Source organism: Sinocyclocheilus grahami, unplaced genomic scaffold, assembly GCF_001515645.1.
Source record: "Sinocyclocheilus grahami isolate Dianchi unplaced genomic scaffold, SAMN03320097.WGS_v1.1 scaffold383.1, whole genome shotgun sequence".
Taxonomy (NCBI): domain Eukaryota; kingdom Metazoa; phylum Chordata; class Actinopteri; order Cypriniformes; family Cyprinidae; genus Sinocyclocheilus; species Sinocyclocheilus grahami.
In genome coordinates this window covers 1,267,244-1,282,132 of record NW_015505562.1, presented here as the reverse complement: position 1 = coordinate 1,282,132, position 14,889 = coordinate 1,267,244, and the positions used below count along the sequence as shown (strand labels likewise).

The window sequence follows — 14,889 nt, the reverse complement described above, 5'->3', positions numbered from 1 at the left end:
TTGGAAGTCCAATCAAATAATAAATCAACATTCTGTAGAGAGGATTTCTTCTGGTTTAATGATGACATTAGAAATGTATGGTGACAGAGCAGAGCAGACAGACGATTACTGTGGCAGGATCCAGACACAGATTTGGACACAAAGTGCTGAGGAGGTGACCAGGTGTCACATTTTCTGCAGAGCAACTGCTCATGGTCTCAAGCCCCTGCTGTGAGGTCAATCATTCAGACTGCTCAAGAGCTTTAGCTGACTGACCCACAGCCCTGAATTAATTAGCAATGTACTCTTAGTGTCCTAAAGTAAATCTTCTGTCCACGAAACGAGCTTTTGATGCAACCAGACACACAATGAAATAATGCCATGACACATCTTAAAATCTGTCAACTTTAATCTCTTAGAAGACATTAGTTGTATTAAATACACGTTATTATTGCTTTGCCAGTTTTTCTAATGAATTAAGTTTATTCTCATGTGACAGAAAAGGCTTAAAGCAAGGCGATAGAGTCCGAAACAATATTTACATGAAATACAAAAATATAAATTCACAAAATGGTATTACAGATAAATTTACAATAACCAACTCTATAAAATAAAAATATATTTCTATAAAAAGCTATTTAAATAATCTTACAGCTCAAGTTTTTCAGAGAGCACAGCCATTCCTGTCAAAAGTGTATTTCTTATGCATTTGAGTGTGTTTGTATGGGAGCAAGTCTTCGTGAACGTCATCGCTCAGCATGCGAAACCCTGACCATGTCTTCTCCATCTTCACAGTAGTTCAGGTTTGTCAGGTGCGGTCTGGCTGTCGTCCCCCAGCGGAGCTACAATGTGGTGGGCCCCAGTCACCCCGTCTCTTACTCACATGCCTGGAGGAAAAAACACAGTCAAGCAGAGAACAGACTTAGTACATTTTCATGTCCTCGGGTGTCAGGGTTATTCTCAGTGTGTATGCAGGTCCTCTCTTTATAGACACCCCCTCAATAAACACTGCAGCCCTTTTAGCAAGTCCTTCATTAGCAGCATAAACAGAAGAGCATTTAATAGCTTGCATGACAAATGTAAAGGTGTCTGAATTAATATATGTACTCAAGACACATAAGCAAAAGAGATTGGGAGGAAAGCTGTCAATAATAAAAAAAAAGATTTATGAGAGTTTTGAAGCAAAATCAACTTTACAATATGCATTATATGACTGCTCTCTCGGTGTCAGGTAATATCAGAGGCAATCCCCCTCTGGCTACAGTTACAGTGCATTGCAGGTTTACACACATGCATTCTTCTGTCTCTCTGAGGCAAGTTATAGCACTCTAGACTGTGTTAATGCATCACAGAGGAAGAGTGTAGGAGAGTGTGTGTGTGTGTGTGTGCATGACTGACACTATGACTAGCATGACCTCAATCTTTCAATAAGAGATTGAAAACTCCTGTTGATACAAGAGTGTCTTGTTTCTTCCCATGATCCGTTTATCTGACGGTTGATAAAAGGAGTGGGTGGTATCAAATTGACATCATTCAGCACTTACTTGCTAATGTTCTGTCAAGATCAGCAATGAAGTCCTCTAGGTCTTTAGTGTCTCCGAGTTTAGCTGAAGAAGACAATACACAGTTGATCAACATAGTACAGCAAATAAACCTAAAACCGACTCATTCGCATTAAATATGTAAAAAAGAAACATATATTTCAACTCACGTTTAGGAGATGTGACCAAGGGACTGTTTGGTGAGGGGGAGTTGAGCTTCTCATCACTGAAGCTGAAACTGTTTCTGTTCAAGGACTCTGCACCTGTTACAGAAGGAAAGAAAGAGACAGAGGAAGTCAGAAATGTAAAACTGACACTTCCGAAAACTCTACCGTGTTTTGTTGCAAATTTATATGTCACGGGTCAGTTTGTGTAACATGCCATATCCACAAAAAACATGAACTAGATGCAAGGTAAAAGAAAGTATAACTCAAACTGCATTAAATACTACTTCACTTGCAACATTTGTACACTTTTCAGTTACACTTTATTTTAAGGTGTCCTTGTTACAGTGTAACTATACATTTAAGCACTGAGTAATATTAATTAACTACATGCACTTGCTATATGGTTAGGGTTAGGCTTTGCGTGTAATTATGCATAATGTATTGTTATTATAATAGTAAGTACATGTAACATGTGTAACAAGGACACCTAAAAATAAAGCGTTACCCACTTTTCCTTGCCGAGAGCATGAAACCATTGAAATTCAAGGGGCAGCTGGAAAAACTCAAGTCTGAAAGTCTATAGTATTCACATGTGTTGAGTCACCATTTAATGGCTAATGTAAAAGCAGTGGAGCAGCACTGCTCTCTACCACACAGGCTTGCCAAACATGTGCAGTGACCCATAACCGGAGGGGGAAGGGGGTGTTGGGAGTTAATCTGTGCAAGTAGAGCGGGTTGAGTTTGTAATCAATGCATACTCCTCTAATAAAAGACTCTCTCACACGAGCACACTTTCAAAGCGGGTTCAACCGCGACCCACCCTCGAGCAGGTTCATTTAAATCCAAAGGTCTGACCCGGTATCTTAAAAAACTTTGTTTACACATTCTTAGCCCTGCTCGACGTTAAAGGCCATTACACAGAAGCTCAACTTTTCCCACCGCCTCAGTCATTAGATCCTCTCGCCTGTCAGCTGGTGAAACGTGCCAGTATCCTCTCAGCTGACACTGACTGTGTCATCTACATTAGTGCTTTTAAACCCTAAAATCAGCCAAATAATCATATATTTATACACAATTAGATTAATTAATTAAATGCACTTATGAAAAAGAAACGTGCTTAATTGTACTGAATGTGCACATGTTAAAGTATATATATTTTTTAAATATTGTATTTGCAGATAATAAAATACAAATTCAATTAGTCTACTTAAGTGTAAAAGGTACATATTTCTAAACACACTTAGGTACACTAACTGTAATAATGTCAAATTTGAAAGTTTTACTTTAAGGTTCCCTTATAATCATTAAGTTGTATTAATCTTGTGTCATGCTTTAAATAAGTACTTTATTATCATTTCAACTGTAGTGTGTTATTCAATATTAAAAGTTCATATATTTTAAATGCACTACATTGCAACTTCATTGCATGTGTAATTATAAATACATTCAACTAACGGCATTAAATATAAATTGAATCTAATGCAATTTCATTTCATTGCCATTAACATGCATTCGAGTGTCTGAAAACATTACATTCAGTTCGCACTTAAGTATAGTGTTTATGTAATAAATACTCTTTTTAAAAGAATGCAAAAGTGTTCTCTCATTTTCTCAAGGATATGCTTAGCAGCTTTTAAAAGGAAGGTTGATGTTTTATCCAGTATAAAGTCCTGAAGCAAAACCGCTTGAAGCCACTGATCCAGATCAATGGCACGTGTCTCAAAATGCCATCAGGCTTGATTGGATCCAAAATGCAGTTGCACAGATCCATGAGGGCACTGCAGGGCACATAATGCCATGACTGCACCAGAGGAAGGTTTATTGTGCAAGCACAGAGTCTGTCACATTCCCTGTTTGTTCCAGAAGGAAAAGGGTGGGGTAAAGAGATCACTTGTTGCTTAACCATTAAACACAAGAACACCTCTAGAGCAAAAATGAAAAGCAACATTTCTATGCTCTCATAACAAAACAGAACGCTTCTATATATATCCATTCATGATGCAATCCATCTTCAGATTCTGGATCCATCCCATCAGCACTACAACACCCAAGAAGGTTTGGATTTCAGGCTAAGAAAAAAGTCAGTGTTGAACTTGAAATTGATACCCTGAAGTCTCCACAAAACGTCTGAGCAAGGCACTGGTTCTTTGTCATCGGCTGGACCGTCTCGGGGTCTGACTGAACTCTCTTCTGCTTCACAATCTCCTAACAGCTATTACAGCTGACTATCAGAAATGTCACGGTTTTCACAAGTTTCAAGGTCTTTTAAAAGACGTTTAATGAAACCCAGCTGTTCTTTGTGCTTGTGTGTGGGCTCAGATTAGATTAGATAAGATTAACTTCTGAGTAGGGATGTAACGATTAACCGCGAGCCGGTTGAAAACCGATTCAAATATGTGACGATTCAAATCGGTTGAGATGCTAAACAAATCGTGATTCATTTAGGTGTAGGAGTTTATATGAATGCATGTCTGAGGGGAAATTACTGTCTTTAGAAAAGTTTAGATGGTATTTTTTCTTTTCATCTTGCCTCTGTATAATGCATATTAAAGTGCATAAGTGCAGCGCTGCTTTGTTTACAGCGGAAACCAGGAAATGCTTTAAGCACCACCTGCTGGCAAAGAGTGAATCTGCGTCTCATTCAGCTCATCTGCTGTGTTTCATGCAGATATTTTTTTATGCATAGTTTCACAAAACTGAAGTCAAACCATTTTGTTTTTGCTTCAAATTTCGAAATGATACAATGTAATTTAGATTAAAAACTGCTCATGTCTAATATTTCCACATAGTGAGGTAGATATGTGGGGGCGTGTTAGAACGAGCCGTTTTAGGGGGGCGTGGCAGAGTCTTAACTTTGATAAAGAATATCTCTTTGGTTTTGAGACTTTAGTCTTTGCAACTTCAGGGATCTCATCTATGCACAATCAGCTTGTAACACTCCAAAGAGAAAGGAAATCTTGAAATCGCATCATATGACCCCTTTAAATCTCATTTTGTAAAAAAAATAAAAAATAAATCGTGAATCGAATGGTGAGTTGAGTGAATCGTTACATCCCTACTTCTGAGGCTGCCGGGCTTTAGTCGTGATGCAGTGATACTGGCTTCAGGTCGCTTCTATCATTCTTCTGGAATAATAAAAGCATCTTTCTCCTGCTGCATACTCACTCTCAGAGTCGCTGATGCCGCTGTCGCTGACGCTCGCGCTGCTCCGTCTCTTCACGGTCTTCAAGTGCTCATCATACCTGAAGTGTCGCTTCTCCACGGGGGACGAGAAATCCTCAATGACAGCGTCGAATTCACACAGCACGGCGCTCAGGTCGTCATCCTCCTCAAGAAACGCTGGAAAACGCAACGCAAGAGATTTGTTGCAGACTTGAGACAGAACAAGAGCGACAAAGTATCGCCTCAGTTGTAACGCGCATGCTTCACTGAACGAGTCTGGCTCAATTGCAGTAAGTTTTATTAAATCTTTTTGACTTACATTTGCTCTGTGACTTTATCTTTGGAGACTTCATCTTCTGTACTCCTTTAGTGTGTTAAACTCCCAAATATCCGATATTAGACCAGTCTCCTGCTGTTGACACACTCTCCCTCTGTGCTGTCTGAGCTGCTCGGCGCGTACAGTGCGCGTGGGGCTGTTTTAAATATCGCCGGCTCTGGGAGAGGGCGGGGACTGAGGGGCCAGTGAGACGCTCGCGCCTGTTTTAGCCCTCCGTGTGAGTTACATGGCCTGGCGTCATTCCTCCCTGAACTATGTGTTTGCAAACAGCTACTATATGACACATGTGCGACATCAGTACTGCTTTATTTTTAACCATAACTCAATCATGGTCACCCTTTTGCGATGACTTCACGTGTTGCAATGTTTTACCAGCAGTACAGCAATAATGTTACAGGAAAAATGGCTAACTGTGTGTAATGCAATACGGCATGAAAATATATTTAAAGATGCATTACAGTTCAAAAAGCCCTTTGGAATGTCCACATGAGGCTCAATATATTTATTAAAAATGTTAATTCTTCATGCCTTGTTTCATGTAAGTTGATGTGTGATGGTCATTTGCAGTGTTGGGGAAAGTTACTTTTAAAAGTAATGCATTACAATATTGCGTTACTCCATTAAAAAGTAACTAATTACGTTACTTAGTTACTTTTTATGGAAAGTAATGCGTTGCGTTACTTTTGCCTTACTTTTTAAATCTGGACAGGGCTTGCTTGTTTGTTTTTAAAATAAAAAAGTTGTATTTTTGGCAAATATATAAAAGCCTTTTCACACCAAAAGTGAAATGAATAAGCCTCAGGCTGAAGGGAAAGCACATTTACATCCGTACAGTAGAATGCAGAAGAAATTTCAACACACTTCAGCAATAAATTAAAAAAAGACACAAATGTTGTCTAGAGTAATTTGTGCTTATTAGTACGGCTGAACTGGATCATCGAAGGTCAGAAACAAAGACATTGGTTAATAGAATGGGATTAAATACATAAAGGATATTTGTGTTGTTTAACATTTAATTATTGCAGGTTTGCGTCATATTCTGAGTTGCATTATTTTTATTCATTTTGAGGAATACTGAATCTGTTTTTTTTTTGTGAGTGAGATGAATTAATGCATATTCATATTTATTTTAGAACTACAGTAACATCTTCTGATTTCTCTCAACATGGGGACACCAGAGCTGTCAATCAATACATTGGGAAAAAAAGTAACTTGCGTTACTTATTTGAAAAAGTAACTCAGATATTCTCTTGTAAATTAAAAAGTAATGCGTTACTTTACTAGGCACTTGAAAAAAGTAATCTGATTACGTAACTCGCGTTACTTGTAATGAGTTACCCCCAACACTGCTCATTTGTACAGTTTTGGCCAAAAACAAGACAGGCAGAAGCATGCAGTGTATACTATACAGTATATATATATATATGTCAAATATATGAGAAATAAAAATAAAGTTATTTAATAATGATGATAATTATGATTATATGAGTTTATACACACACACATATTGTTTTCAACATTGATAATAATTGATTATAATAATAAATGTTTCTTGACCATCAACTCATTATATTAGAATATAATTAGTATAAATTATGGGAAATTATATATCATTTCTCCTTTTCTACTTTACTTTTCCCCAAAATAATGCATTTTCAATGTAAGATATAAATGTGGTAATAAATATTCCAGAACTACTTGGTGCTTCACCAAATATTTTAATATTTTGAATGTACAAATGTTTTTTTTTAATCAATAAATGCAATTACATATAAGGAGGAAAGTCACATTAAAGATAAGGATGACGGTTTAGATGTAACAATATCATTTGATGTAAAACAAATGCATTATATGTATACTACCCAATTTTTTTCTGTTTCAATTAAAAAAAATGTGGTTTTATTTTGGTGTTAAATTCAAAGTATTCGCATTTTCTGTGTCAAGTCTAATCAAATATATGAGAAATAAAAATAAAGTTATTTAATAATGATGATAATTATGATTATATGAGTTTATACACACACACATATTGTTTTCAACATTGATAATAATTGATTATAATAATAAATGTTTCTTGACCATCAACTCATTATATTAGAATATAATTAGTATAAATTATGGGAAATTATATATCATTTCTCCTTTTCTACTTTACTTTTCCCCAAAATAATGCATTTTCAATGTAAGATATAAATGTGGTAATAAATATTCCAGAACTACTTGGTGCTTCACCAAATATTTTAATATTTTGAATGTACAAATGTTTTTTTTTAATCAATAAATGCAATTACATATAAGGAGGAAAGTCACATTAAAGATAAGGATGACGGTTTAGATGTAACAATATCATTTGATGTAAAACAAATGCATTATATGTATACTACCCAATTTTTTTCTGTTTCAATTAAAAAAAAATGTGGTTTTATTTTGGTGTTAAATTCAAAGTATTCGCATTTTCTGTGTCAAGTCTAGTGTTGCCATTCCTGTTACTGTTATTCACTAAACTGATCTGGTCCAAGTTAAGTTTGTGCAGACATCTGGTGGTGACTAAACGTATGTGCACTCAAGTTATTAATTCATGGCAATTAGATTAGATTCAGATCCATTTTATTGGTCAGGTGTGTTCACATGCATGAAATATGTGTCATTGATTCCAGAAGCTTCAGTACTTTCCAGTGCACAGGCAATTTCACAAGGACAAACAATACTTTTAAGGCCTAACTGCTTAATCATAAGCAGTTAAATCCTGCTTTTTGTTATTTTTAGTGGGGCTGTGGGATTACACTTGGAAAAGAATTCTTCACACCTCTGGTGTTGGAGTTAACAGGTAGACACATGGTAAAACAAGACATGTGTTTGCAGCTGCACTCGCCTGCTGACTTTAGGGTTTAAGTGCACATGGACGGCGTCAAAAACGACACTACTGTCTGAGAGGGTGAGATCTGTTCGGTTCACAAAATAAAATGTTCACAAGGATTTGCTGAATGTTGCTGTCAAAAAAAAAAAAAGGTTAATGATTGAATTTCAAAGACTTTTCCAGTTCCCAGTGGGTTGTATTTTTTTTAGGATTAGGATTTAATTTTGAATTTAACAAATACTTTTGCGAAGATTGTACTTGCAAAGAGTCATTTCCGACTTAAAAAAAAATACAGCTGAGCATAACTAGACAAATACAGTCACTATAGAAATGTCCATGATTTTTAATTTGACAATTTTCCTGATATTTCCATTACTGTGGGAACCCTTTTTATATTTAAAATCTTTTAAATTCCTCTTTGATCCGGATTGATCACAACTGTTATATAGAATATATCAAAAAGAATTCGTTTTTGTACACATTTTATTTTCATATTCACTTCCAAACACATCTGACAGTCACTGCAAACTACACAATGCCATTTTTCTCTCAAGTACAACAAATAATACATGATGCTGAATAATCGAGACAAACGTCAGACATGATACAATCTCAATTTAAAGTGCAATACAGTCCCTGTTTTCCAAATGCTATTGCTTGCAAAAAGGGTTGCCAATAAAAAAAATTAATGATTGAAATCAAGCCTTTGAGATGTGTTGACGTCTAATTGATGCATTGATTTGCTTGTAAAAGACGACAAAAAACACCAATATGTTGCAGATTACTGTGTTTCACAAATGCATCACATTGAGTTTGGGATATAAGTACTCACATTTATGATAAAGAGTGTGTTTTCCCTTGTTTTTAATCTCAATTTGTTTCATAATAATGCTCTGAATGCTTTGACAGTGGCGCCTACTAGTGTTCATGATGGAGTAATTAATAGCTTTAGTTATGCAGTCTGTCTGGTTCAGTTTAGATATAATATATGCTTGCAAAATTGAGAAGTAAGTGAAAATATAATAGTAATTTATCTGTATCCGCAAGCATAACAGAAAGCTCACGGTGCACAATAATGAGGACCAATGTGTTATTTCTGACACCTCAGACATGCCCAAGATTGCCTTTAGAAGTTTCACAGCGGCAACCTATGCGGAATTGTAACATTGAAACAACATGCAAAGTTATCACAGACTGAAAATGTTATAACAGTCTCTCCTTAATAAGGTCTTCATGACATTGAGCATGTTTCTAGACCGTTAATAATGCTCTTAAATAATAATATGTAGTAATAAGACATATAGGCATCGCTTGCTGCATAATATGTGGTTTAACTAAACAAAACCCTCAAAATGCTCCACGGTTTATGCTTCCAAAGAAATGTGTAAACTGCACATACACCAAATGCAATCCTATAGACATATACTGTACTGTATATATCCCAATCTCTCTTTCTGTCTTAACTTCATACAGAACGTCACCCTAAATTATTGCATGAAACTGTACGGGCCAAAGTGCATCAGCATAAACAGGGTGTGTTCTCCTCCTGTCCACCAGCGAGCTGTAAGAAGCTGCTCTCACTTGGCTGTTTCAGTCTCAGCGGCTTGCGATTCTTCAGCCTGTAGGCCAGCGTGAGGAAAATGGCATCTACGTGCTCTTTTTCCGCAGGGTCTCTTGCAGACGTCTCAAAAAGCGGGAAGTTGTAGCTGTCAGCCAGCCGCTGAGCTAAAAGCGTGGACACCTCTCTGGCTCCTCGTAAGTCACATTTGTTGCCCACTAGGATGCGGGGCACCATGGGAGGGACTGAGTGACGGCTGCACTCCTCAATCCACTCCGGCAGACTCTCAAATGAAGCCAGGCTGGTCACGTCATACACAAAGATGATGGCATGGACGTTTCTAAGATCTTGTGTTCCAGTGATATATCAAAATACTTCAATGTGACTCCTGAATAAAAGCTTTATTAACAATAACATACTCACTGTTTTAATACAGTAATTGACTGATTCAATGTATTTGATACAAATTCAGGTTTTCGTCACCACCGTCAGATGTGTCACCTCCGTCAGTTGAATATTTTGACAATATTTTATTATGATATTTTATATTTGTTGTGGAAATGTTGGTCACATGTGAAAGTGTAATCTGTCTGCTAACACGAGTATGTGTTTAGAAATGTTAAAAACATCTTGAATGCTGTTAAAGATAAAGTTGAAATTATATTACACAGTCCAAGCTAAAAAAAAGCACATTTTGTTAAAAAAGAGAAAAGTTGGGAGGTTGTATCAAAGCATAGCTCAGTAGCTTAATACATATAAGATACATAAATGTAGTTTCATTTGTCTGAGTACAAGGTTTTATTTTTTCAATTTTGCACCCTGTTTTGTCCCACTTCTCAAGAAGATTACATAAACGTGATAATTTAACACAACTATAACACTTAAACAACGAAAATAAGCAACAAACAGAAAATTGGTAAAATGAGGTAGGGTACAACAGAGCTAATTGCTCAAAGACGTATATTTAGTACATTTACTGTTAGCAGAATAATGTGTAGTTATAGCATACTTAAGAGGTTATGAAATGCCCCAAGATATTTGGAATAAACAGTAAATGACCCTTCCTGAAGGATGGTTTATCTTAATAATGTATCTAAAAGTGATCTTGCTAGATCAAAAGTGTATTAAAATTTTGCTCCATATCACCTCAACCAATGTAGCCTTAATATTTGAAACCTCGCTTATCGTGTATTTTCACATGACCCCCCCCCCCCCCCCCATCAATATTAAATAAAAATACATTTATTTTTTTCTTCTGATCATTATTCACTTTTGAGACCAGAAATAAACACATTTTCTTTAAGAGGGGCTGTTAGCCCCATAGTACCCTGTTCAAGATTCCTGCGTAATACTGTTCTTTATTTACTAGTTTCAAAGCCTGGCAGAGACACAATACTAACAATCAGTGGCGGCGTGTCGGGGGAGGCACAGCTTCCCCATCAATTTGAGGTGAAAAAATCTGCTGATGTAATTGCAACCGCTAGGTGATAGAGAAGGTGAGGGGGAGGCCGGGGGAGAGCTGAGCTCTCGTGCCTCTGTTGGTAAAAAAAATGAGCCAATCAGCATCGAGTGTTCACTTTCAGCGCTGAGCAGTGTTGAGAAAAGAAACCTCGTAAGGGAGGCTAGCCTCCTTCTGATATCAACCAATCATCACAGAGACGTAAATTACCTGATATTAGTTTGAACGTCTGCCGCTGCGCTGATAATGTACCAAGTGCTTATGATGAGTAGTGATATTGAATATTTGATCGCCAACATTTTTACCAAGCTGTCATTCAAACAGTATACAAATTTAGCGAAAACAGCCTAAGCTGGATATAGGCTACAGCAGTCGGCTTAATTAAATAGCACAACAGGCAGCTCTCTTTTAACACAGACTTTTAAGAAGGGATGGATGTGTGCTTCAAGTGATAGGCCGGGTAATGAAATTATATTAGCTTGCTGTGTGTGTCGTTTTCTTTACGTTTTCTGACTAAAAGCAATCAAAAAGCCATTTTAAAGTGGTTCAGCAAATAATAATAATAATAATCGGCAGGGATCCCAGACCAATACAATTAGTGTGCCTCCTCTATTTTAAAACCCACGAGCCGCCACTGCTAACAATTAATTGTACCAATGTATAATCCTGAGACAAGGTATCATTCACTGGCCATATATCATAAAGGTACGCATTTGTTTAATAATACTCATAACAGCATGAATTTCAAGTAGGTTCTACCCTGGCTGCTGTGGCATGAGCCACATCGAAACAGGCTATTACTTTCAACACCTATATCTCAAAATACTTTGCAGCATATGCACATATGGCTCAGTTCCACATTTGACACTTTTATGGCAAGCCATTTTAGCTTAAATTATTCCCAGAGTTACTCGTCGTAATTGCATTTTTACTAGTAACAATGCCAATTAGAGAGCTCTCTAAATCAATTTTTACTAGTTACAATTACAATTACAGAGCTCTACAATTCAATTCTTACTAGTAAGATTTACAACTAGAGAGCTCTTTAATTCAATTACAGAGCTCTGCAATTAAACATATCTTTAATGTGGTTTTTTACTAGTAAAAATTGAATTATAGAGCTCTGCAATTGTACGGCTTGCCATACACTTTATAACTGCATCGACTACCAATTTTCATCTGAAAATGAGCTTGAGCTGCCGGAGTCCGAGTCTGCGTCAGTCAATCCATCGAAGTCCCAGTCAGCGCTGGAGCCGCTGTCGTCATCCTCTTCTGAGATGAAATTCTGACCGGACCCCAAGCACGCGGTATAAACCCGGGTGGAGAGGCTTATGGATCCGAAGGACGATCCAAACATGGTGGCCACGTTTTTCCATGAGTCTCGAGTGGGATCGTATTCATGTATAACAAGCCTGCTCTTATTGTGATGGACTATTTCAATAGTTAGAAGCAGCAGTTTGCTGTTGTGTTGCACCACTTGGTAGTTGAGAGCGCTGCTGCCAATGGGAATGTCTCCAATCCGCCTCCATTCTCCACGAGCTGGGTTATAGGCTTTAACTACGGGGATATCGCACAAACATATAATCTGCTCCTGAAAAACACAAGCCTTGTGGAGTTTACTGCGTTTCAGAGAGCCCCGCTGGAGCCAGAGGTTTTTCTTCGGCTCGTAGCTAAGCATTCTCCTCTTGTTCACCACATAAAGTCGCTCGTTTATCGTCACAACCTGCATCTTTCCCAAAGAATGCGGCAAGGGGGCCACAAAACCCCATTGGTTCCTCTGAATGCTGTAGCATTCTACTTCCTTGAGCCTGGCATCCGATACCGGATCTCTGCCTCCCACAATGAACAGATGCCCGTTGAGGTAGCCCATGTAGGAGTGCACTCTTCCCAGAAGTCTTTCCGCAAGCTCCTGCCAACAATTAAACAGAGGACTGTAGACCCAGAAGTGCTTGGACAGGTGCGAGGCGAGATACAGATTGTTCTCTGGCGTGGTGCAGACCATAAACGTCTCCACAGGAGAGCGCTTGAAGTTCTGATTGGTGAGGTTCATGACCGGGGACGCCATAGAATAGATGTCGTCCGTATAGGGATCGTAGCACATGAAAGGCTCATTTGGCCGTCCGAAGAAAAGCACCATTTCTTTTGCACTCTTGCCGATTCTTTGTTTGGCAGCATGTACGCTCTTTGAAATCGTAGCGCTCGGCTCATCGCCGGCCCCGTCGAGGACATTCGAAAGGTATTTCATTATAAAAGGCTTTGATTTAAGGCCATCTAGATAAACCCTGTCTTTCTCTGAAAATAAAGGCCATCGCACGCATCTTAGGACCTGCAGTGCATCTTCAGCAACCTCATGCGGGTTATTCTCAACCCACTGGATTGCAAACGAACACACTTTGCGTTCGCAGTCCACGTCCAGAGAATCCAGTGTGAGGATCTCTTTAACCTGCTTCAGGTCCAGCTCACAAAGCTCTCGCGCGCTGGCACCGAGCTGGACGAAGTTCTTCGCGATGAACGCCTGAGCCTTGCTCTTCAACTCCAGATTGTCAAAGGTGTCGGCGAACTTCAAAACCCCTGCACAGTTAGAAAGGTCCAGCCTTCTGGTCATGAAGTTGGCACAGGCTTGCCGGATATACTCCAGCTGCAGCATGTTGGCAGCTGCATAGAGCCTTTGCACGTTGCCTTCAGTGATTGTGACTTTGCCAGTGTAGCAGTAATCGATTATGACAGCCATTGAATGGGCGTCCACCCCATGAATGGTGACGCTCCTCTGAGTGCTCTCATACAGTCCTCCGGTAAACATGCTCTTGAAATAAGGGCTGGCTGCTGCCAGTATATTTCGGTTGCACTGGAAAACTTTTCCTGAGCAGCCTGAGGACACACTTTGATCCGGATCGAGCTCCACTTCGATAGTCACGTCGACTAACAGCTGCGAGTCGTAGAGTAATTTCAGCTCTCTCGTCAAGCTTACAGCGTGATTTGTGTCCTCAAGCTCCTCAGGACCGGCGAAGCAGTTCACCGAAGCCATGTTTTCTCCGTCTGAACGCAACTAAATCCTGTCAGCTCTAATGTAAGGTCTCTAAGTGTCATGAAAACAACGAGCTGTGAGCTGCAGGCACCGCTTCTTTGTTGCCTGACAACGCAGACATGTTTCATGAATGAAACGCGGTCCTTTTTCACTGAACGGAAGTGTTTTCAGGACGAACTCTCGGCGCTGATGTCCGTTCCGGTTAATCTAATTCCGCTCGGTTTCTGATCCCGAGCATTCGCCGTCGCGTGTCGCACTCTAGCGTGCTACCGCGCAGAGCTGCAGCGGACGGCGCTGATTGGTCACATCGGCTGCGTCGCAAAGTCTGCGCTCAGCTGCCTATATAGGCAGCATTTATGGGCAGCGTAGGACAGTGTGATACCAAAAATGCTGCCCGCGGCTATGCGACTCAACAATGCCTTCTAGGTAGGCAGTTCACTACGATTTGAGACGTAACCATCCTCCGCGCTCTGTATTAAGTTCGGTTGGCCTGCTAAAGCTTTGTTCACAATGACATATCCTCAATATTCAATAATATTTCGTTTTAAATATTAAATATTCGTTTTAAAATGGCAAGCATTGCAATTCGGGACATATGTATACATACACACACACACACACACATGTTGTGTTTCCATGGTTTATGGGGACTCTCCATAGGCGTAATGGTTTTTATACTGTACAAACTGTATGTGCTATTGCCCTACACCAACCCTACCCCTAAACCTACCCCTTACAGGAGACTTTGTGCATTTTTACTTTCTCAAAAAACTCATTCTGTTTGATTTATAAGCTTGTTTCCTC

The 14,889-nt window shown here is 38.8% G+C and overlaps 3 protein-coding genes across 3 annotated transcripts; all 3 read right to left on the bottom strand.

Moving 5' to 3' along the window:
• Positions 1–397: 397 nt before the first annotated feature.
• On the bottom strand, positions 398–5,320 carry LOC107549932 (regulator of cell cycle RGCC-like). Its single transcript, XM_016231118.1, has 5 exons — positions 5,169–5,320; positions 4,853–5,026; positions 1,691–1,783; positions 1,524–1,586; positions 398–866 (listed from the first exon to the last, which is right to left on the bottom strand). Exons 1-5 carry the CDS (start codon positions 5,200–5,202, stop codon positions 859–861), a joined length of 372 nt encoding a protein of 123 aa, XP_016086604.1. The 5' UTR covers positions 5,203–5,320; the 3' UTR covers positions 398–858.
• A 3,202-nt stretch (positions 5,321–8,522) lies between these two features.
• On the bottom strand, positions 8,523–11,041 carry LOC107549905 (ras-related protein Rab-33B-like). Its single transcript, XM_016231091.1, has 2 exons — positions 11,002–11,041; positions 8,523–9,948 (listed from the first exon to the last, which is right to left on the bottom strand). Exons 1-2 carry the CDS (start codon positions 11,039–11,041, stop codon positions 9,563–9,565), a joined length of 426 nt encoding a protein of 141 aa, XP_016086577.1. The 3' UTR covers positions 8,523–9,562.
• A 1,161-nt stretch (positions 11,042–12,202) lies between these two features.
• LOC107549928 (kelch repeat and BTB domain-containing protein 7-like) lies at positions 12,203–14,353 on the bottom strand. The gene has a single exon (XM_016231115.1). It carries the CDS (start codon positions 14,083–14,085, stop codon positions 12,226–12,228), a length of 1,860 nt encoding a protein of 619 aa, XP_016086601.1. The 5' UTR covers positions 14,086–14,353; the 3' UTR covers positions 12,203–12,225.
• Positions 14,354–14,889: the final 536 nt, after the last annotated feature.